Raw genomic sequence first — 24,525 nt, forward strand, 5'->3', positions numbered from 1 at the left:
AACACGCAAAGTGAATAATGTGTAAATAATTTAGAGGTGATTCAGCAGAAGGAGTGCTTTAGTTAAGGCACGTAAAGATTACACTGGGAAACAAATCGTAATCTAGATAACTAGATCAATCTAACTGCACAGATTAAACAGCTAACAGATACAGAAAAACACCGCTGTGCTCCGGAACAGGAAGTGATACAATACCGCAGTGAGAGCCAACCACCAGTAGAGGCAAGCAAGCAGCATATATGGGTGTGTATGCATGTGTGTGTGTGTGTGTGTGTGTTGAATACATAACAGTACTTCCAGTTGATTTAAATGACAAGAAAAGTCACATTTCACAATGAAAATAATGCATTGAAACTTATACAAGAATGGCAGTATCAGGCATATATCAAGTCATGTGAGTTCGATATTCTTACATAGTGAGTCCATCATAACTACAGTAAGTCAATCATCAAAATCTCCATTTCTTTATAACACATCTCAAGAAAATAGCAGCCACAGTTTACAATATCAAGTTCCTGGTCACAGACTCAATGGGTGGGTCCTCTGCTAATCACTGAAAAATGAATAATGCCCTACCACACAGTCTAGAATCATCTAGGTTACAGTCTATAATTTTCATATCTGGCTGGTGACTTTTGCGCCGTGTTTGCCTGCCTCCTTGCCTGTCTGTCTCCTTGACGGTCACGCGCATTTGTAAACCAACGGCCAGCCCAGTTTGCGATGTCTCTGTCACTTGTATCTTGCATCCCGTTGTTGGTGCGTATCCCCTCTGGAGTTATGGAGAAAATGAGAAAGAAATGATGTCAGTGTACATTCACATCTGGTGTATCCAAAACTGAAATACCATGGTAATTTTTCAGACAAGTATCTTAGTTCTTGATTTACAAAACTCGCATGGTAACATTGATATGTGACCTCACATGACCCTCGACCCTTTTAAAAAAGGATTAGCTAGTGAAATGGACGGATGGATGACACTGGATTTCTTAGTGAGACCCAGTGTGTGGGGGGGGGGCTGGTCCAGACGTCCATCTGATGTTGAGGTTTCACTATGTTAAACTAATCATGTCCTAATAGTACAAATTGTTTTCTTTGAAAGAGGACCCCCCCCCCCCCCCCCCGCCCCACAAAAAAAAAAAAAAAAAACTGTTGCAAACTGGACAGTTGAATCTGACATCCATCCGTCCACATTCTAAGTCAAACTGAACAAGAACGTCAGGAAAAGAAAAAGCTGTAATGACCCCAAAATGGAGTCAATTTGTCGACTCCCTTTGGTTGTACACACCATGGAAATATAGACTGGAATGCACGTGTGCGCCTCAATCTATTAGCGTTGCTCAGGACAGGAAGGCGCCATTACTCAGGGTGGAGATGTGCAGATCATCAATAATAAACTGAATGCTTTTTTCGCACTACTGTCGCTATTTCTTAACGGATTTTAAAGCCATTTGAAAGCTCTTTCCAATGAACCTATGCATGTGAGGGTGAAAAAAAGCTTTTATGTAAAATGCGGAAATTTGGGGAAATTATGACAAACTGTGCTGCTTTTCTCTCTCTATTGTCACTATTTGTTAACAGATTTTAATAAATGTAGGCTTGTTTTAAAGCCCTTTCTACTGAACCCATACATGTCTGGGCAGAAAAAAAAATGTTTTATGTAAAGTGTGGAAATTTGGGGAAAATATGCCATTCTGTTCATTTACTGTGATGTTTATTTTCTTGTCATCATAATTCTCAATGGATTTTTATAAATGAGGCCTTGTAAGTTGTATTCAAGCTGATTAAAAGCTCTAATGAACCCAAACATGTCTGGATAAAAAATCCTTATGTATTAAAATATAAATCTGAAGTATGTCTTGACATTGTGCTCATTTACCTTACTGCTTTTTCCACTGTAATATTACTGCAAGTCTTTTAATGACAACAACATATATATATATATATATGATTATATATATGATTATATATATGATTTTTACTAACATTTGACCCTCAGTCAGGGTAAAAAGTACCTCCTCCATCTCCTCCAACCACACTGTTAAAATTTAAATGCTGCCTGTAACCACCATGTACAAATCATATTAAACAACAACTGCAAGTACATAGACATAAATATATTTAAACATTTTTGTTTCCATATTTGTATGCTTGTGAACGCAGCTTAATGAAAAGAACTTCTGGCGTTGAGTTATAGTCTCAGTATATCGATATTAAATTACGACTTTAAAATAGATATTTCTTTTACATAATTACATTAAGGCTCTTGTACAGTTCATTTTAGTATTTGGAGAATTTGTTTTTGTAGTTGGTGCAGTTGATGGTGAAGCACTGGCTGCCTTTTCCCCCTCATTTCGCTTCTGTTTAACAGGTGCCTTAACCGGCTAAAGGCGCTCTGTCCACCCTTAGTAATGGCCGCCGTGCGGCATGCCGCTAGTCATGTGACGTCCATTCCAGGTCTCTATTTCCATGATACACACGCTCACCAAGATGTCTTGACATATAATTAAATTACGGCATGTATTACAAATGATTAAACACAGATGGCAAACAACTCAACATCATACCTCTTTCACCTTAACATGGCTTAGCCATAAAAAATGCTCCTGTGGGAATTCCAAATGGAATAATTCCACTTTTCTTTTATATATTGTAGTCAGCTCTCACTGTATTAAACTTATTATTCTTTTTTCATCGAAGACAATGTCATATCCACAGGTTTAACAAAACCAAATGGTTTCAGTAGTGTCAGTACTTAATTTATAGCTCACCAAAGGAAAAAAAAAAAAACACTGAAGATGTAAATAGAAAAAGGGTTCTGTACTTTAAATGAAGCCCACTGTGAAGAGCAGATGGGATGTACCTGTGACTGCAGCATGCAGACTTCTTAATTCTGCAAATGAAGCTTTCCCCTTGGTGCCCATCAGGTTGTAGGTCTTACTGACCTCATGGCCCACGATCTTCTTCAGAGCATTGGCACACACCGCCTGCCCCGTCTCACCAACGAGGCTGATGATGCGCACCTGAAAAACACAGGTCAAAAAGATCACATGCTTAAATAAGAGGACTGACTGCTCAGGTATCAGCACCACAAACGACTGACTTCTGATCTGTTGGATCATAATTCAAACCTAGAGTGCCTTAATAGAGAGAGTGGCGTCAACTCAGAACATGGCGCCATTTTGGGTCGAACTGCGCTGAACTACTGAATGAACCTTTAATGTTTTCAACATTTTTAAAAATCTTTTACCCACATACAGCAACACATCCAGGTACAGGTACTATCAAAAATAAATAGAAAAATAGTTAAGCTATCAAATTTAGATAAATTTACATTTTATGATGATTTATTTAATTAATTTAAAGCCTGATTTATGCAGCTGTAGCTCTGTAACTCCATGTCATACAATGACGTGCGTGACAGTTTTAAAGTTCTCCGTCTCTGGATTATACTTTATTCTGGACTAATCTGACCCTCAATAAGCTTTTCTTTCTACAATCATCACCTCCAAATCAAAGGTAAACTGGACAATTTCCTCTTTTACCAACTTCGTGCTGTAAAGTTGCAGAATTTTCTGATCCATTTATCAGTGTGCGCACTATAAAATATGATGGGAGATGAAGATTAAAAGCAGAAAAGTGTCAAATCACAGCCTTTTGTGTCTGATTTAACAGGTGCATGTCAGGCTGCGGGTGCGAGTCTGAACACCGTTTGAAAAACTAAACAGTCAGACTTTTAATCGGGGAAATGACAACGATCCCACTTTCCACAAATTGGCAAGTGTCAGAGCTGAACTTTAATTTGTACCTCTGTTACTGTGCACGTCCAGACTGCTCGGGGTTTTTAATGGAAATACATTGCTATCGGACGGGACATTTTATCCAATGTGAGCGAGATGTATCTAACAGATTAGTTAGTCAAGAGGTGTCAAACATCTACGGGAATCCTGAATCGGGACGTGCACCTCATTTAATGACCGGGTCAAAATTTCCTCTGAATTTTTTTTCTGCCAAATGTATTTGATCCATTATCAAAATGTAATCAGCATGCGCACTGCATGCGCACTGTAAAAACTATTAAAATATGATGAGAGAGAAAGGACTGAAAGCAGCAAATTGTCAAATCACAGCCTTTTGTGTCTGATTTAACAGGTGCACATCAGGCTGCAGGTCCGAGTCTGAGCACAGTGTGAAGAAAAAAGAAAAAAAAAAACGGTCGGGCTTTTAATCACAGAATCACAGTTTTAATCACAGTTTTAATCAGTTCCACATGTGAGGGGTTTAATGGAAATACATTGAGATGAGATGGGACATTTTATCGGATGTGAGCGAAAAATCCGTTGTAAAAAATCTGTTATATACGATGTTTATTACATGGAAAACACTACAAAAACTTTTGGACTTTTTTGTCCGGTGACTGTGAATATCTGGTTTATACGATGATGGTTTAGGTGAGTTTTACTGTACATGGGACTGAACAATAAATTTACCTCTCAAAGTTTTGATGACGAAGTCGCTTCCATCCCACATGGGTGACTTTATTTTCCAAAATTTTTCTTCTGTTCAGATCTGAAGGGAATCTGTACATCTTGAAGCCCTTGTTGTGTCTATTTGTGCGTCCAAATACACAACAACCCGACATTTTCAGTGAATAAATAAATAAAACAGCTGGCTTTACATGCAGACACATTAACAGCCAACGCTATTTTGGACCCAAGATGGCAACACGAGTCACATGACCAATTTTTTTTTGACTCATCATGTTGCCACTCTCTCTAATAAAGGCACACTAATTCAAACCATATTCTCAGCTTTTGTGTCAATGAATTTCATATTCACAGTATGTTTGTCATCTTCAAACTTACTGCATTACATATAACTGTCGTGTTGTCCGTGGGAATCCACGGGCTCTAGATTGGGTTGTGTTTTTCAAGGGTGGTAATAAATTATGCAAAGTTTCTATAATGAGTTGGAATGGCCTGTGAGTCTCGTTCTTTTCTTGACCGAAAGAACAAGACTGTGAGTACAAGCAGCCGAAATGAGTTTCCTCCGCAGGGTGGCTGGGCGCTCCCTTAGAGATAGGGGGAGGAGCTCGGAGTCGAGCCGCTGCTCCTCCATGTCGAAAGGAGTCAGTTGAGGTGGCTCGGGCATCTTTTCCGGATGCCCCCTGGACGCCTCGCTGGAGAGGTGTTCCGGACACGTCCCATTGGGAGGAGGCCCCGGGGAAGACCCAGGACATGCTGGAGGGACTACATCTCTCGGCTGGCTTGGGAACGCATTGGGGTTCCCCCGGAGGAGTTGGGGGAGGTGTGTGTGGATTGGGAGGTCTGGGCGGCTTTGCTTGAGCTGCTGCCCCCGCAACCCGACTCCGGATAAAGCGGAAGAAAATGGATGGATGGATGGATGGCCTGTGAGTCCAGAATGTTTTTAGAATGGTTCAAAGTGGAGTCGCACTGCAGACGCGGTTGATTACAGACCCGCTGCAGGGTCTGTAATCAACGTGGAGAAATGATCATTTTCCCGACAAACACCCTCAAAAACAATGGCCGGTCTGAAGAAAAGATAAAAGGCTATTGTTGTTGGTGGATCCAATCAATTCTTAATGATACCCGAAAAGAACCGGTTCTCGATACGCAACCCTATTTGACCCATAACGGCAAATGTCACCTGTCCCCAGTTTGTGCGGGATCAAACTTGCACGCACGCACGTACAGCTGTTTGTCTTCTCTGCATTCTGCTGTATGCAGGTGCTTTTAATTTGGCAAACAGAGACAGTGGCAGAAGACATTAAAAGCACTACACATTTCACTCATGGTACCAACAAGATACTAAACTGACTGAACCAACTGAACTACAAAACACAACAAATCAATAACAATAACAACACTGTTAAACTAACATGAACCACAAGAACAACATTTAAAACTCCAAGTTCCCATGGTGCGTTGCAACACAACATCCATTGTTTACTGGTTAGCTAAAATTGGCAATTTCTAAAAAAATATTTGTCCTATCAACTTTCCATTTTCACAGTGTTCATTCTTGACCCAAAATACACAAGCATACTAAACGGCAAATGTCAGCTCGCCCCGGTTTTTGCGTGATTGAAGCCCCCCTACACACACACAAACAAACACACACATACAGGCCACATGGCTTTTATAATTTAGATAAATAGGATTAGAGAGTTCAAAAGTCAATAGGACAGAAAAATGACACATTAAGAGACATGACTTTCAAACATTTTGCTTACCAATTGCTTTCTGGCAGCATGAGAAGTCTCCAGGAGGGTGTTGAGCTCCTGTAGAGCCTCCCTGCTTTCGCAGGGTAACGGTGGCAGAACAGTCTCCTCACCAAACTCCACATCTACCGGCAGTGCCACCTGCTGGCGCTCTGCAATCTGCAGGAGCAGCTGCTCATGATAGTCCAGCCTCTCGATGATCTTCTCAAGGATAGTGAACATCCTCTCATCTGAAAATGTAAATGAGGAAATAAGTTTCAAAAAGTGCAAAAAAAAAAAACCAACTTTCTAAACACACACAAATGATACTCCTTAATATATTTGTCAAGTAGTGCACTGTAATTTTAGATTTTAGGTAGGCCCCACACAGCTGTGTACAAGTCATTTCTCCCCCTAAAATCACAAGGAGGACAACACACGCCCTCCTGGTAACAAAAATCTGAATGTGATATATTGTAAGATACTGACAAACAACGGCATGTCACTTGAAATGTGAAATTTTTTGATACACTTGTGTGTAATCGTCTGATCAGAACGTGTACTATAATCCACCCGCTGACATCACGGAGGCTGCTGAACAAACACTCCCTTATTTCTCTTGATAAGCAAAAGTCAGACTCAGGCCAACATTTTGCACAAAATTTAGAAAACATTTTTCTTAAATAACTGTTTTTTTCAAATTATTTTCATACATTTCTTAGTATTCATTAATTGTCATTAATTACCCCTGTTTTTGCACAGTGAATGAAAACAAAATTATGGGTACGACTTACATATGACCTGAAGCAAGAGAATAATCAATTTATGCAAATTTACTTTTACCTGAGCTGAAAGTATCCAAAACTTACATCTCAGGATCATTTTATTTCTACAGTATGATCGTCATGGAAACCAGAACAGTGAGAAACACAGATCTTACTTGCAGTGTGATCGTGTGCAGCCGTCTCTGGCACAGTTTGTGGTCTCTGCTTCCTTTGCATCCCTAATGGAAATAATTAATTCAGAAAACTGACTCAACATCAACTCACGCATTTTAGAGGACATGTTGCACCGAAATCATAGCAATTTAGATTTCGTCTGTTCGTGACCATCTGATGATCTACCGCGATTACTTTGTGCACTTCCGTGACCGATCTCAAACTATACAGCATGCGCAACAAAAAGCTACGGAGACTTCTGAAAACTAAGTACTTGTGAGTACTTGTGTGTTTCCAACAGTGGCAACGTATCTACGAGAAGCGTCTCAGTGTGTGTTTGAATGAAATGTAGCTGCTAACGTTAAGAACTGAGGCACAGATAAATTCCAAAGTGTGTGTGTATACAGGGTTCTAGCTAGCGCAAACTTGTGTTACGGTCCGTTATGCTATAATGTTGGACAGTTACGCTTATTTTCAATACAGCGTCTGTAATCAATTTAATCAGCTTATAAAGCGCCAAATTACAACAAAAGCCGTCTCAAGGTGCCTCACACAGAACAGTTCAACATAAAAAAATTAAAATAAATAAATAAAAATAAAAAAAATTCAAATACCTAATTAAAACAGAAGTAAAAGAATAAAGCATAACAAAATAAAAACTACTCATAAGAAAGAGAATAAAAATAGGTTTTAAGTCTTGACTTAAAAATGTCCACGGACTCCGACTGCCTCACTGAGGGCCATGTACTGGCTAACCCAGAATGAGACTGCCCACTCAACAAACTTCCCCAGCCTTATGGACATGATGAAGGGACTTGGGCTGTCATACCTGGCTTTTCCCCTTTGGGTACCCCTAGAATGGCCAATTTTTACCTTGAATTTTCAAAAGCTTCCCCCTTTCTGCACCCCCCCGGTCACGTCGCTCCCTCGACATTACCACTACGCTAAAATTTATATATATATAAGGGTCGCGGGGAGCTGGAGCCTATCCCAGCAGTCATAGGGCGCAAGGTGTGGTACACCCACGACAGGACGCCAGTCTGTCGCAGGGCCACAAACAGACAAACAAGGCCACGTGATATATATATATATATATATATACACACACAGTTTATTTATTAAAGAGATTCTTCAACATTAATTCTCTTTAAAAACTTCCTCATAGAGATGGACAGTTTTATGACAGTTTTATTTATATTTTTTGGGGGCATCTATAAGCTTAATACTGATTATATATTGTTCAAATTCAGTCAGATGTCCATGTAAATTGGGAGCCATTTTCAATACTCTGCATTTCTGAATATGGATGATCAGATCTGTGATTTACAGCATGCTGTGCATTAAAACAGCATGCCGCGTGTCAAAAAAACAAAAAAAATTATATATATATATACAACCCCTGGCAAAAATTATGGAATCACCGGCCTCGGAGGATGTTCATTCAGTTGTTTAATTTTGTAGAAAAAAAAGCAGATCACAGACATGACACAAAACTAAAGTCATTTCAAATGGCAACTTTCTGGCTTTAAGAAACACTATAAGAAATCAAGAAAAAAAGATTGTGGCAGTCAGTAACGGTTACTTTTTTAGACCAAGCAGAGGAAAAAAATATGGAATCACTCAATTCTGAGGAAAAAATTATGGAATCACCCTGTAAATTTTCATCCCCAAAACTAACACTTGCATCAAATCAAATCTGCTCGTTAGTCTGCATCTAAAAAGGAGTGATCACACCTTGGAGAGCTGTTGCACCAAGTGGACTGACATGAATCATGGCTCCAACACGAGAGATGTCAATTGAAACAAAGGAGAGGATTATCAAACTCTTAAAAGAGGGTAACTCATCACGCAATGTTGCAAAAGATGTTGGTTGTTCACAGTCAGCTGTGTCTAAACTCTGGACCAAATACAAACAACATGAGAAGGCTGTTAAAGGCAAACATACTGGTAGACCAAGGAAGACATCAAAGTGTCAAGACAGAAAACTTAAAGCAATATGGCTCAAAAATCGAAAAATGCACAACAAAACAAATGAGGAACGAATGGGAGGAAACTGGAGTCAACGTCTGTGACCGAACTGTAAGAAACCGCCTAAAGGAAATGGGATTTACATACAGACAATCTAAACGAAAGCCATCATTAACACCTAAACAGAAAAAAACAAGGTTACAATGGGCTAAAGAAAAGCAATCGTGGATTGTGGATGACTGGATGAAAGTCATATTCAGTGATGAATCTCGAATCTGCATTGGGCAAGGTGATGATGCTGGAACTTTTGTTTGGTGCCGTTCCAATGAGATTTATAAAGATGACTGCCTGAAGACAACATGTAAATTTCCACAGTCATTGATGATATGGGGCTGCATGTCAGGTAAAGGCACTGGGGAGATGGCTGTCATTACATCATCAATAAATGCACAAGTTTACGTTGATATTTTGGACAATTGAAAGGATGTTTGGGGATGATGAAATCATTTTTCAAGATGATAATGCATCTTGCCATAGAGCAAAAACTGCGAAAACATTCCTTGCAAAAAGACACATAGGGTCAATGTCAATGAGCAGATCTGATTTGATGCAGGTGTTAGTTTTGGGGATGAAAATTTACAGGGTGATTCCATAATTTTTTCCTCAGAATTGAGTGATTCCATATTTTTTTCCTCTGCTTGGTCTAAAAAAGTAACCGTTACTGACTGCCATAATATTTTTTTCTTGATTTCTTATAGTGTTTCTTAAAGCCAGAAAGTTGCCATTTGAAATGACTTTAGTTTTGTGTCATGTCTGTGATCTGCTTTTTTTCTACAAAATTAAACAACTGAATGAACATATATATATATATATATATATATATATATATATATATATATATATATATATATATATATATATATATATATGTGTGTGTGTGTGTGTGTGTGTGGAAAATAAGTATTTGAACACCCTGCGATTTTGCAAGTTCTCCCACTTAGAAATCATGGAGGGGTCTGAAATTTACATCTTAGGTGCATGTCCACTGTGAGAGACATAATCTAAAAAAAAAATCTGGAAATCACAATGTACGATTTTTTTTTAATAATTTATTTGTATGTTACTGCTGCAAATAAGTATCTGATCACCTATCAATCAGCAAGAATTCTGTCTCTCAAAGACCTGTTAACTTTTCTTTAAGAAGCCCTCTTATTCTGCACTCTTTACCTGTATTAACTGCACCTGTTTGAACATGTTACCTGTATAAAAGACACCTGTTCACACACTCAATCAACCATACTCCAACCTGTCCACCATAGCCAAGACCAAAGAGCTGTCTAAAGACACCAGGGACAAAACTGGAGACCTGTACAAGGCTGGGATGGACTACAGGACAACAGGCAAGCAGCTTGGTAGAAGACAACAACTGTTATGATTATTTATTAGAAAGTGGAAGAAACACAAGATGACTGTCAATCTCCTTCGGTCTGGGATTCCATGCAAGATCTCACTTTGTGGGGTAAAGATGATTCTGAGAAAGCTCAGAACTACACAGGAGGACCTGGTCAATGACCCCAAGAGAGCTGGGACCACAGTCACAAAGATTACATTAGTAACACATGATGCTGTCATGGTTTAAAATCCTGCAGGGCAGCAAGGTCCCCCTGCTCAAGCCAGCACATGTCCAGGCCCGTTTGAAGTTCACCAGTGACCATCTGGATGATCCAGAGGAGGCATGGGAGAAGGTCATGTGGTCTGATGGGACCAAACTAGAGCTTTTTGGAATCAACTCCACTTACCATGTTTAGAAGATGAGAACAACCCCAAGAAAAACATCCCAACCATGCAGCATCGGGGTGGAAACACTTTTTGCTCTTCTGCAAACAAACAACCTCCTTCCCTCAGTAAAGGCATTGAAGATGGGTCATGGCTGGGTCTTCAGCATGACAATAACCCCAAACACACAGCCAGGGCAACTAGGAGGGGCTCCGTAAGAAGCATTTCAAGGTCCTGGAGTGGCCTGGCCAGTCTCCAGACCTGAACTCAATAGAAAATTTTTGGAGGGAGCTGAAACTCCAAACCTGAAAGATCTAGAGAAGATCTGTGTGGAGGAGTGGACCGAAATCCCTGCTGCAGTGTGTGCAAACCTGGTGAAAAACTACAGGAAATGTTTAACCTCTGTAATTGCAAACATCATATTTTGCTCAATAGGTTAGAGAATTTTTTGGGGATTACTGGAAGTGCCCTTGCCTGGTTGACGTCATATCTGTCCAGTCATTTTCAATGTGTCTTGTATAATGGCACTACCTCTGATCTTGCTGACATGAGATTTGGGGTTCCACAGGGATCAGTTTTAGGCCCCTTGCTTTTCTCCCTGTATGTGGCACCCCTTGGGCGTATACTGCAGAGTTTTGGGATTGCCTTTCATTGTTATGCTGATGATACTCAGTTGTACATGCCAATAACTGCGGGAAATCTCACTCCCATAAAATCCTTGGAGGACTGTCTTCTATCAGTGAGAAGTTGGATGTCTAGTAACTTCCTACTTTTAAACTTTGATAAGACTGAAATGATGGTTCTTGGTTCAGCGAGACATCGGCATCAGTTTGACCAGCTGGCGCTCAGCCTGGGTTCGTGTGTCATACATCATACGGACAAAATGAGGAACCTTGGGGTAATTTTTGATCCCACGTTGTCTTTTGACGACCACATCAGGGATGTTGCTAGGACTGCTTTTTTCCATCTGAGAAATATAGCGAGGATCCGCCCCATCCTGTCCATGGCTGATGCTGAGACCCTGATTCATGCTTTTGTTTCTTCTAGACTAGATTATTGTAATGTTCTATTTTCAGGGTTACCACAGTCCAGCATTAGGGGTCTTCAGCTGGTTCAGAATGCTGCCGCCAGACTTCTGACACGTAGCAGAAGGTCTGAACATATCACACCCATTTTGGCATCTTTGCACTGGCTCCCTGTCTCTGTGACAGCAGATTTTAAGGTTTTGTTATTGACTTATAGGGTTGTTCATGGACTGAACCAATCTTATCTGGCTGATCTGGTGAAACTCTACGTACCGGCCCGGGCTTTGCGGTCGCAGGATGCGGGACTTCTCTGTATTCCCAGGGTGAAGAAGAAGTCAGCAGGTCAAAGAGCCTTTTCGTATCGTGCACCCACCCTGTGGAACAGTCTTCCTGTGACCGTGAGGTAGTCTGAGTCTGTGGATATTTTTAAGTCAAGACTCAAAACATATTTTTATTCTCTTTCTTATGGATAGTTTTTATTTTTATTTGTTTTATTCTTTTACTTGTTTTTATTTATGTATTTGAATTTTTTATTCATTTTAAATTATTTATTAAATTTTATGTTGACTTGTTTTATGTAAGGCGCCTTGAGATGGCTTTTGCTGTGATTTGGCGCATTATAAGCTAATTAAATTGAATTAAAAAATTAAAGGCTACTGTACTAAATATTAACATTGATTTTCACAGATATGTGCAGCAGTAACATACAAATACATTTTTAAAAAGTCATACATTGTGATTTCCGGATTTTTTTTTTTTAGATTATGTCTCTCACAGTGGACATAGTGCAGCAGATAACTGAAACAATCCTTCACTTGGTGATGCAAGCATCAGATTTGACATGAATGTTCTTCATGAATCAGTGTTTGAGGAAAACGTGCTGGCCACTTGAAAATCCAATTTGGCGGCCAGGTAGGGGTCAATGAAGAATTGCACAGGGGTCAAAATCTAAAAATGCTCCAATCATATTGAAAGCTATACCACATTATGTGTCTGGTCACAAAGATTGCAAAAAGGTATAGTTTGGATGATCTATGACTGAATGTTCTGGAGTTATGGGATAAAAACACAAGAATGGTGACAAAGGTCAATTTCAGTTTGTACAGGAGTCAAAAGTTAAAGTTGCCCCAGTTTTGGTAAAACGTGGTGCAAATTATTGGTTGAACTAATAGGATTAATAAATGGAATAGTTTTGACTGTGTTGAATGTTTGGTTTGCAAAGTAACTATCAAACAATGTCGACGTCCACTGGAATTTATGGCATGTGACAGATGTTACCCTGTAAAGTGACAACTGAGCATGACACATGGTGCAAACTATTCCTTTTTAAAACCCAATTAACTCAACCAATAATTTGTTACATTTTACAAAAATTTATGCAACTTTATCTTTTGACCCCCATACAAACTGAAACTGACCTTTGTCAACATTCTACCCCATAACAGTCAGACATAGATAGTCCAAACTATACCTTTTTGGAATATTTATGATCAGACAAATAATGTGTTATACTTTTCAATATGATTGGAGCATTTTTAGATTTTGACCCCGTGTAATTCTTCATTGACCCCTACCTGGCCGCCATATTGGATTTTCAAGTGGCCAGTACTTTTTTCTCAAACACTGATTTATGAAGAGCATTCATGCCAAATTTGATGCTTGCATCACCAAGTGAACAATTCTGGCAAGAACTCATACTTATCTGCTTCACTAACATGCACCTAAGATGAAACTTTCAGACCCCTCCATGATTTCTAAGTGGGAGAACTTGCAAAATCAAATACATATACATATATATATATATATATATATATATACATATATATATATATATATATATATATATATATATATATATATATATATATATATATATATATATACACACACACACACATGCAACAAAAATATAAATGCAGCACTTCTGGTTTTGCTCCCATTTTGTATGAGATGAACTCAAATATCTAAAACTTTTTCCACATACACAATATCACCATTTCCCTCAAATATTGTTCACAAACCAGTCTAAATCTGTGATAGTGAGCACTTCTCCTTTGCTGAGATAATCCATCCCACCTCACAGGTGTGCCATATCAAGATGCTGATTAGACACCATGATTAGTGCACAGGTGTGCCTTAGACTGCCCACAATAAAAGGCCACTCTGAAAGGTGCAGTTTTATCACACAGCACAATGCCACAGATGTCACAAGATTTGAGGGAGCGTGCAATTGGCATGCTGACAGCAGGAATGTCAACCAGAGCTGTTGCTCGTGTATTGAATGTTCATTTCTCTACCATAAGCTGTCTCCAAAGGCGTTTCAGAGAATTTGGCAGTACATCCAACCAGCCTCACAACCACAGACCACGTGTAACCACACCAGCCCAGGACCTCCACATCCAGCATGTTCACCTCCAAGATCGTCTGAGACCAGCCACTCGGACGGCTGCTGAAACAATCGGTTTGCATAACCAAAGAATTTCTGCACAAACTGTCAGAAACCGTCTCAGGGAAGCTCATCTGCATGCTCGTCGTCCTCATCGGGGTCTCAACCTGACTCCAGTTCGTCGTCGTAACAGACTTGAGTGGGCAAATGCTCACATTCGCTGGCGTTTGGCACGTTGGAGAGGTGTTCTCTTCACGGATGAATCCCGGTTCACACTGTCCAGGGCAGATGGCAGACAGCGTGTGTGGCGTCGTGTGGGTGAGCGGTTTTCTGATGTCAATGTTGTGGATCGAGTGGCCCATGGTGGCGGTGGGGTTATGGTATGGGCAGGCGTCTGTTATGGACGAAGAACACAGGTGCATTTTATTGATGGCATTTTGAATGCACAGAGATACCGTGACGAGATCCTGAGGCCCATTGTTGTGCCATACATCCAAGAACATCACCTCATGTTGCAGCAGGATAATGCACAGCCCCATGTTGCAAGGATCTGTACACAATTCTTGGAAGCTGAAAATGTCCCAGTTCTTGCATGGCCGACATACTCACCGGACATGTCACCCACTGAGCATGTTTGGGATGCTCTGGACCGGCGTATACGACAGCGTGTACCAGTTCCTGCCAATATCCAGCAACTTCGCACAGCCATTGAAGAGGAGTGGACCAACATTCCACAGGCCACAATTGACAACCTGATCAACTGTATGCGAAGGAGATGTGTTGCACTGCAGGAGGCAAATGGTGGTCACACCAGATACTGACTGGTATCCCCCCCAATAAAACAAAACTGCACCTTTCAGAGTGGCCTTTTATTGTGGGCAGTCTAAGGCACACCTGTGCACTAATCATGGTGTCTAATCAGCATCCTGATATGGCACACCTGTGAGGTGGGATGGATTATCTCAACAAAGGAGAAGTGCTCACTATCACAGATTTAGACTGGTTTGTGAACAATATTTGAGGGAAATGGTGATATTGTGTATGTGGAAAAAGTTTTAGATCTTTGAGTTCATCTCATACAAAATGGGAGCAAAACCAAAAGTGTTGCGTTTATATTTTTGTTGAGTGTATATATATATATGTGTGTGTGTGTGTGTGAGGAATTCATTGAGCGAATTATCTCCCCCCTGTTGTGGTCATACCGCTCTTTCCTCGAATTGACATCATTCCCCGAAAAGAGTAGGAACGCTGATATTACATTGATGTGGGAAGATTAATGACAGCCCTACACTGTACAAGGAAAATAAGATGGGGTTCTTGGAAATTTCAGCACTCCTTGATTCTGCATCCCCTTGACTTACTTAGGAATGTGCCCTTCGGTGTATCCGACTGCCCACTTGAAGATGTGGTCCTTAGGTCCTAGGTCCTTCCTAGAAAAATCAAAGAAATTGAAAAGAATTCCCCGAGGAGTGTTTTTCTTCACACAATGACATCATATCAAAATGACTTACATTTTTTTCCCCTACCAGTCCATTTATGACCGGTAACTTTGAAACAAATCCCTTTTGTTGGCTGTCAAACAGGAATATTCCTTTTGCCCTTACATCTGGACCAAAAATCTGTATTGGTGAAGAAACAACTGTTTGCAACTTACCCTTGAAACGGTTGACAGCTGGTGGCACTGGCAAGTTTGAAGACACACAGCATACTTCATCAGATGAGCTTTCATCCGTCTGATCCATGTCAGACTGATGCTGCTGGTCTGAGTCCCAGCACTGAGCGTCCTCATATCTAGAGGAGCGTTTGAAAAAGGAGGGATGTGCATTCAATTTCTGCTCAGGGATTTCTTAAATTTCAGCCAGGCAAGGCAAAAACAATTTTCTTCATGTGGAAAACAGAAGGTTAAAAAAATAATTCTCTTTAATAAATTTTGTATGTAATTTTCTGTATTCAAGTCATTTCATCACCTGTGTTTAAAGTATGCAAAATGACTATATAGAAAAATTAAATGAGAATTTACCATTCAAAGTTTGAGATTTTTTTTTAATGAGAAATTTGAGGGGAGGAATAATATGAGATCCCGCTCGCGCATGTGCCAGCAATTCACTCGCAATATGGCACGTTCTCAAACATTACCCCCCGATAGGAAACTGAAATTGGGTTTATTGCTGTAACCCCTGGATATCGTCGATAATTATCACTTCTACGTTTATGTTTTGAAACTCAATGTGACCTTATGAGACATATTCGGATCAATTTCCTGTGCTTCTGGGGGAAATTTCTCATCGTTTTTGGGCCGTTTCCAGTCGCACGGAAGGGAAAGCAACAACAACAACATGAATTTTATAACAATCTGAATGCAACCAATAACAACAACAAAATAAAAGCTTTTTCTAAAACATTTGACATGTGTTAGTATAAATCCATGATAAAACTTCTTTGAGAAACAAATTGTTGGTGTCAACTGTGAACCTGCCTCCTTGGCCTCTTCTTGGGAACATCTTCAGCTTTGATATCACTCGGGTTGGAAGTTATGGCAAGCTTATCACATCTGTGGTTTGCTTTCTCCCATGAATCTGCAAGAAATAATACGGTAAAATTTAAATACATGAATATAAGACTAAAACTAGGGTTGGGGCCAATCCAATATCGGTATCGGCTTCTGATAACAACGTAATTCACAAATCAGAAATTTCAGGTAGAACCTGCATCATTTGTCAATACAGGAGCTGTCTGTGTGTGTTCTTAAAGTTCGGCTGCTCTGCTCAGCTGTTGTGAGCGAGCGACAGGTGTTGGAGGGCGCATGCAGTTTCAGCCAGAGCGCTAAAGCTGGTCACTCTGAGCAGCTGTTAACAAGAGGAAGGATCCAATGATTCACCCAAACTGACTTCAAATATAAGTAAATTACGTAATTTTATTTATTTAGTTATTTTATTTATTTCGGTTTTGTGGCATTTTGGAAATGTGGAAATGTGCATGTTTCAGGAGAGAGAGAGGGAGCGAGAGAGACAGACAGACAGATAGACAGAGCGCTGTCTTTTCTCTTAACTGTCTGCTTTTCTCCCCCAAAACCTGCCATTTTTCATCAATCCAGACTTGACTGATTTGATTTTTTAATCCACAGGGGCACCCCAAAAATTGCATACGAGTACATGTACTGTTTTGAGGAAGGAGTGTATTTCCACATTTCCAAACTTCCACAAGCAACCACCAAAAAATAAATAAAAGTACTTAATTCTTTCACCAAAACATCAAATCTCGACTTGCATCTTAAATGTACCTTCTGCAAACTGTAGCTAAACTTTCAGATCTTCTTTTTAAGAAAATCCTCCTCCATACGACTTCATCATGAAGATGGATAACTGGAAATCTAAAATATCCTGATATAAAATCAACAACAACAATAATAATATTAAAGCAAACAGAGCTCTGGTATCAGAATAGTATCGGTATCAGCAGATAACCAAATTTAGGTATCGGGATCGGATTGGAAGTGAAAAAAATGTGCATCCCGAGCTTAAACTAGAAATATCACTGAAGATGATTAATAGCCAACCATGAATCTCCCCATACTGGCTATAATATACTGTTACCATGGCAACTCTCTGTCACTAAGAAAAAATGCCATGAATACATGTCCACCTGAAGGTCAACATGTGTGTCAAATCCCTGAGAATTGCTAAAAAAAAAAAAAAAAGAATCAATTTGATTTGCAACTCACCAACAAACCAACATCCAGACCTTCCAACCACAAACTGATTACTACACACCCTTTCAATAATTATATGGTGGGATATATTTAACATTCAATCAATACATCAATAATAGCACTTTCATTTGTTTTGTCACTAGTACTGCAATTCACAGTGCTAATAAGAAAATACCGATGACATGATAATTATCATCCTCACCACCAGGGGCGTAGCACCAAATTCTGGGCCCTAGGTACTAGCCATATTGAAGACCCCCCCCCCCCCCCCCCCCCGCCCACACACACACTATTATGTTCTTTTTTATTAATGCAAACACCAAATTTCTAATGCGTAGTCAAAGCAGGTCTAAATCATGTATACGTTAGATCACACCTGGGAGTCAGAACCCTTTTTAAAGTTGGGGGAGCAATATTGAGTTGGTGCAATTTGATGCATTTTAACAGACAGGAATGCACCAAATTGCACCATTTTTCTAGAAAATGGTGCAATTTGGTCCCACAGACCCCCCAACTCAATATACCTACCTTTCAAGCTCACCTCTCTTTTCAAAGAATTTGGTTAGCAGCTGCTTTCCCTCGTTTAGTTTTCTTTCCCTGTCCTTTTTTCTCTTCTTTCTTGAAATCTGGACTTTGATTTTTTTTTTTTAGGAAAGACATATTTTATTTCAGCCTAAACACTAGGGCTGCAACTAACAATTATTTTAGTAATCAATTCATCGGTCGATTATTTTTTCGATTAATCATTTTGGGTTTTTTTTAACTTACATGTGAGTTTTGCCATTATTTCTTTAAGTGAGTTGTTATTATTAAAAGGCCTTTATCACGCAACATCAATGTTTGAGCTTGTAACAAAGTTATGTTATATTCTCGTCAAAAACATACCTGGAGTGTTGTGTGGGCCGCTGAAGAGGAGGTACTGCTGGCCCACCACCACCAGAGGGCGCCCTGCCTGGAGTGCGGGCTCCAGGCACCAGAGGGCGCTGCCGCCTCACAGGAGCAGCCGGGGTGACAGCTGTCACTTATCACCGACGACAGCTGTCATCAATCACCAGATCTACAGAGGTATATCAGCAAGACGGCATCTCCACCTCATTGCCGAGATATCGCTCTACTAAGGAGGTAATATTCTCAGCTGACTGTGTTTGTTGACAGGAATATCTGTTACTTGTGTGAGTTGGACAGTATTCATTCTGTTCCTTTTTCGACGAGAGGTGGAGGTGGTTTCCCACCATACGTGTTGCTGGGTGCACACGCACCCACTTCTAACTGTGTTTGCTCCTCGCCAGCAGTACCAGATCCGACACGCGGAGGCAGTGGTCACCTGGGAGTTCGGGACTTGGCGGCTCCAGTATTCCCGGGGTTCGGTGGCAGAGGAAATCGTGTGGTTCCGGTTCGACTTCGGACCGATGTCTCCTATCTTCGAGCCTGCCCACATGACATCTTGTATTTGACTAGATTCACTATTGTAATCGGTTGTTGTGCATTTTCACAACAGTAAAGTGTTGTATTTGGCTTTATCCATTGTCCGTTCATTTGCGCCCCGTTGTGGGTCCGTGCTCCTACACTTTCCCAACATGGAGTAGTGTTTTGTTTTATTTTGCAGATACATACATCACCGACACACCACAAAGAGATTTCCATCAGGTTTCACCCAATTATGAGTATTTTTAGATGCCTACAGTAAGTATCTCAACTACTGACAACATATTACAGCAAGTCCACAAAACTATTTTAAAGGCCTGATGAAAGTGTAATATGTGATCTTTAATAACATTATTTTCACGAAAAAATACACAAATGTGCAGTTTACTGCATTTTATTTTTTCTTGTGTAAAAACACAGCTTAGATGTGGTTTGACCGAAACAAATTGTCATTAAACTTAAATAAACAGGGGTGAAGTGGAGGTTTAAGAGTCACTAGGTGTTCACAGGAAACACTTATTTATTTATTGTTGTTGCTATTATTACTAATATATAAATAAAATAAATAAATTTAAAAATAATACAATTTGTAATACATGTGACTCTTTTACAACAACAAACACTGAGCCATGAATTATTATACAGAAAACAAATGTGCTGACAGCTGCAACAGCTTAATGCTAACTTTAACATTGAAAACGCCATAAACATGCTATGTTAGCATCGGTCCCGTTTTTGTTATAAAACACATCTATCAACTGTTTCAGAAGACCATAACAGGTGTTACTCACAGACATATGTTTTTTGGGGTTGTAGTGGGGAAAAATTAAGATAAAGCGAAATAAAACAAAGCAGTAGATCGAAGCACTGCTTCGATCTGCGAATCACTGCTTCAATTGGTTCACGGTTCAAAGCAAAGCCGCGCTGCAGAAACGGTTGATTTTGTTGGGAAAGTGTAAGTACACGGACCCACAACAGGGGGCGCAAATGAACGGACAATGGAATAGGTCAAATAACAACACTTTACTGTTGCGAACGTGCACAACAAACACAACAGATTACACAATAGATCAAAGGTCAAATTACAAGGTGTCGTGTGGGCAGGCTCGAAGATAGGAGACGCCTGTCCAAAGCAGAACCGGAACCACACGATTTCCTCCGCCACCAGACACCGGGAATACTGGAGCCGCCAAGTCCCGAACTCCCAGGTGGCCACTGCCTCCGCGTGTCGGACCTGGTACTGCTGGCGAGGAACAAAAACACAATTAAACGTGGGTGCGTCTGCACCCAGCAATCTGCACGGCAGGGAAGCTACCTCCACCTCTCGTTGGAGAAAAAGTGAGGATATTACCTTTCAGGTAGAACGATATCTCGGCAAAGAGGTGGAGATGACGCCTTGCTGATATACCGATGCAGATCAGATGAGTGGTGACAGCTGTCACAGGTGATGAGCGTCAGCTGTCACCCCGGCTGCTCCTGTGAGGCGGCAGCGCCCTCTGGTGCCTGGAGCCCGCACTCCAGGCAGGGTGCCCTCTGGTGGTGGTGGGCCAGCAGTACCTCCTCTTCAGCGGCCCACACAACAGATTTATATGCAAGAAATGAAACATTTGCAGTAAAACAAAGTTATTTAACAACTAATTGATGACTAAATTAGTTGACAACTATTTTAATAATCGATTAAATCGATTAGTTGTTTCAACACTACTAAACACCTCCTCTTTCTGTGAGATCCCGTTTGGGATGTGTGTGTGTGTGTGTGTGTGTGTGTGTGTGTGTGTGTGTGTGTGTGTGTGTGGAAGACACTGAAGTCTACACTACGTAATCTAGAGTTCAGTGGTGGCAGAGTGCCGCCTGTGCGCCTGGACTAAGCCATTGTACAACTGTGCAGGGGTGGAAGGGCCCTCAGAGATCTTTAAATATTATTGTTACAGCAGAATTATGTTTTGCAACATTTATACATTCATTCTAATTATATTCTTTTACACCATGAATTGTATGGACATTAATAACATGCAACACAAAAATGTATTTAATGCCAGTTTTTTGTGCCCCCCCCATGCTCTGGACCCTGGGTACATAGTACCCTTTACCCCCCAGTCCGACGCCCCTGTTCACCACCATCATCACAGGGCTGTGAAATGAAATTGTGAAATCTGAGGAAAATTTGCAGGGGGTCTGGGGAGCACAGGCCCCCAGGAGCCGGGGTCTCGGGCCCCGTGGGATCCCAGAAACCAAATAAATTTTTATCTAATGATACATTTTCAGCATCTTTTGGAACAAAAAAATATCAAAATTAGTCCATATTTAAATGACACTGTATTCACCCTTTCACTTGAACTGTCAATGATCATGTTGAAATAACAGAATATGACATGGAAGTAGGACCTGGAATGATTTTCCTTTTAATTGTAAACCAAAATATGCATCAACTCAAAACAATTAAACTACATTGAATTCATGAAGACTGAAAAGACTGTTAAAGCATTTCAAAAACCACAGCTAAAGATTGGAGAATATTTTGAAAATCAGGGTAAAATATCAATAACATACATTATAGTAAAAAAGCAACATACTCGTCTGTAAATTCCTGTAAAAAGTCACATAATTTTGTCTAAAATCCTGTTTGAACAGCACAATGTTTATGTTTCAGAGAGAGAAAAATTCTTACCGTGTTTCCTGAGGGCACAGTTCACTTTTCCCGTTTCATCTGTGTTCATGAAGCCAGCAACAATTCCATGGATTCTTGTCCTTAACAGACTTTTTCAAACGGTCTTTCTCGCCATCTTCTCTCTGTCTGACGGCGGTCCGTGACACAGACATGCTGCACAATTCTTCTTTTAAAAACTTTAGAGCTCTAAAGGTTTGTGATGCCCACATGCTACATTTAGCTTAAGTGTTGCACAGGAGCCACACAACGTCGCCGCAGCAACCAATCAGTCCCGCTTTACGACAACTGTCGTAACAGCCAAGCTTTTTTCTCCTCGAAACTCCGCGGATCAGAGTACACTGACTTATATCTATAACACACAGATCAGTGCCCGCGGACTTAGAAAACTTGCACGATGTCATAAAAAAAGAACACTTTGCGACAGACATTTTAAAAACTCAGTGATGATCACAATTACAGAGTTAAACACTAACACCCCCTCCATGAAGAAATCTGTGGAATTTTGCACATCCGCGGAGTTTTCACAGCCCTGTCATCATCATCAAAATAACAATAACAAAGGTAATAAATGCAGTGTTGTGAGCTAGGAACAATCAATAGGTGACAGAAATTCTGAAATCCAAATTGCATAGTGCTCAGTGTTTTTGTGAGGACTGTATAAAATTTATTTGTCTGCTTGCCCAGTCTGGCAAATACCATTTTTTGAAAGATGCTCGCCCATTTAAGCCTCAAACACTTGCATGACAAAGACAGACACAGTGTAACTGAATTCCAAATTTGCTGCCATGCGCTGTTGGGTGATGGATACTGATGCATAACTTACCAGTGGTAAACCATTCTCTGCAAACGGGGTAGGACCTCCACTGGTCTGTAGGGGGCTCCCTTTCCTGGCTGCTTTCAAAACTCGGCTGTCTGAGTAGTGGGAAGGGTAGAGAAAACTCCGATGTCTCTCTGTGTCTCTCCAAGTCTCGGGGACAACTTTAAGGCTGGTTTCTCCACTTCCAGCTTCGTCTTCAAATTCTACAACAACATACCGCAAAGGCTCCATCTCTAAAATGGGACGAGATGCCAAAAAAAGTGGTGTATCATACAATGCTGTTTTATCATTAGTATAACCATGTTCTTAAAGCACAACACAGCATCACACCAACACCTACACAAACACGACCCAAACCAACATTTGTAAGTATACACACAAACAAAACATGTAATCAAATAATCAAGATTATGACATCCAAACTAAAGACAAGTAAATGGAACAGAAAAAGTCCCCGAGTGGTACGACTGGAAATAGACAGCAGCCGTCTGACGTAAATACAAAAGTATCTGGTGATGATCTGATCACAGGAGTGCTGAGAACACAAAGTCACGAAGACTGACTAAAACAAGTATAATCAGGGTTCTCGCCAGGATTGTTTCTACATTGTACATAGCATAAGTAGTTTCATTGAATTAAAATGTTGTTTCATGATAGTCATTAAATATCTCTCAGTATATTTATAACTGCAATTTAATACATGTTATACATGTCAGTGTCACATAAGTCAGAAGAATGAATATCTTATGTTGTGTAAACATCCTTTTTTTAATGAAATCATCAACCCCTGAAGAAAATTATTAAAATAATATTGCATCTTTAACTTTTACAGTATTTCAATCAAGCAACTTTAATATTTTTTCCATAGAGAAAAACGCTGTCAAAGGCTTTGCCTTCCACACGCATTCCGTGGGTTTCCCCATGTGGTTTTTCTGTGAATCTTCAGTCTGGTTCTGCAGCCTCTGATCTTTTTCAGGTTCCGTCTCCTGCACTGAAGATCCTCTTGTGCACATTTGAGGAGTTCAGATAAAAAACAGTCTGTCCACAGCTTTGGTTGTAAAATAAGGATTTTTTCTTTTTATCCGACGCACGTCTCACTCACCACAAAAGAGAAATCTTGATGTTAAACGCTTGTACACTTATTGAAAAACCAAATAAAGTCATAAAACATAAACATACCTCGTTGGCTGTGTGCGACCAAGAAGAATTAATTACACTTATTTCTTCTTTTAAACTTCTTTTAGCTCCCTTCTTTTGCTAAAAGCGCTGCTGCTGTTTTCTTCTTCCTCTTCTTTCATGTTATCGGCGGTTTGCAAACCGACACGGTGCACTAGCGCCACCAACTGTTTGGGTGTGGAGCAAAAATGCATTCTGACGTATGTTATGCTAATAAATACGGAAGCGTATTGCATTCACTGTCGTAATTACGAGATCAGTGGTCAAATTTTTTTTTATCCAGTGAATGCAATACGCTTCCGTAAATAAAGAGACGAGGAAAAAAAAAAGAAAAAGCGGGGGAAATTGTACTCTATTCTCTTGAATAACCCTGTTCCCTTCAAATATGCGAATGCATGTCTCCAAGCTGGTGCTGTAAGT

The 24,525-nt window shown here is 40.2% G+C and overlaps 1 protein-coding gene and 1 long non-coding RNA gene across 2 annotated transcripts; both read right to left on the minus strand.

Moving 5' to 3' along the window:
• Window positions 1–204: 204 nt before the first annotated feature.
• Window positions 205–16,103, minus strand: LOC117505857. Its single transcript, XM_034165386.1, has 6 exons — window positions 15,965–16,103; window positions 15,672–15,740; window positions 7,158–7,220; window positions 6,251–6,468; window positions 2,861–3,020; window positions 205–769 (listed from the first exon to the last, which is right to left on the minus strand). Exons 3-6 carry the CDS (start codon window positions 7,216–7,218, stop codon window positions 600–602), a joined length of 609 nt encoding a protein of 202 aa, XP_034021277.1. The 5' UTR covers window positions 7,219–7,220; window positions 15,672–15,740; window positions 15,965–16,103; the 3' UTR covers window positions 205–599.
• Window positions 16,104–16,793: 690 nt separating this feature from the next.
• Window positions 16,794–24,213, minus strand: LOC117505849. Its single transcript, XR_004559287.1, has 3 exons — window positions 24,109–24,213; window positions 22,936–23,162; window positions 16,794–16,886 (listed from the first exon to the last, which is right to left on the minus strand). It is a non-coding gene; the product is annotated as an uncharacterized LOC117505849 (long non-coding RNA).
• Window positions 24,214–24,525: the final 312 nt, after the last annotated feature.

Source organism: Thalassophryne amazonica, unplaced genomic scaffold (assembly GCF_902500255.1).
Source record: "Thalassophryne amazonica unplaced genomic scaffold, fThaAma1.1, whole genome shotgun sequence".
Taxonomy (NCBI): domain Eukaryota; kingdom Metazoa; phylum Chordata; class Actinopteri; order Batrachoidiformes; family Batrachoididae; genus Thalassophryne; species Thalassophryne amazonica.

Bases quoted from the DNA above. Each gene is read 5' to 3' on its own strand.
- LOC117505857 (XM_034165386.1), bottom strand. From the start codon at position 7,218: ATGCAAAGGAAGCAGAGACCACAAACTGTGCCAGAGACGGCTGCACAC. The intron at 6,469-7,157 runs GTAAGATCTGTG...TTACATTTTCAG, and splicing joins TGCACACGATCACACTGCAA to ATGAGAGGATGTTCACTATC. The intron at 770-2,860 runs GTACATCCCATC...CCATAACTCCAG, and splicing joins TCTGCATGCTGCAGTCACAG to AGGGGATACGCACCAACAAC.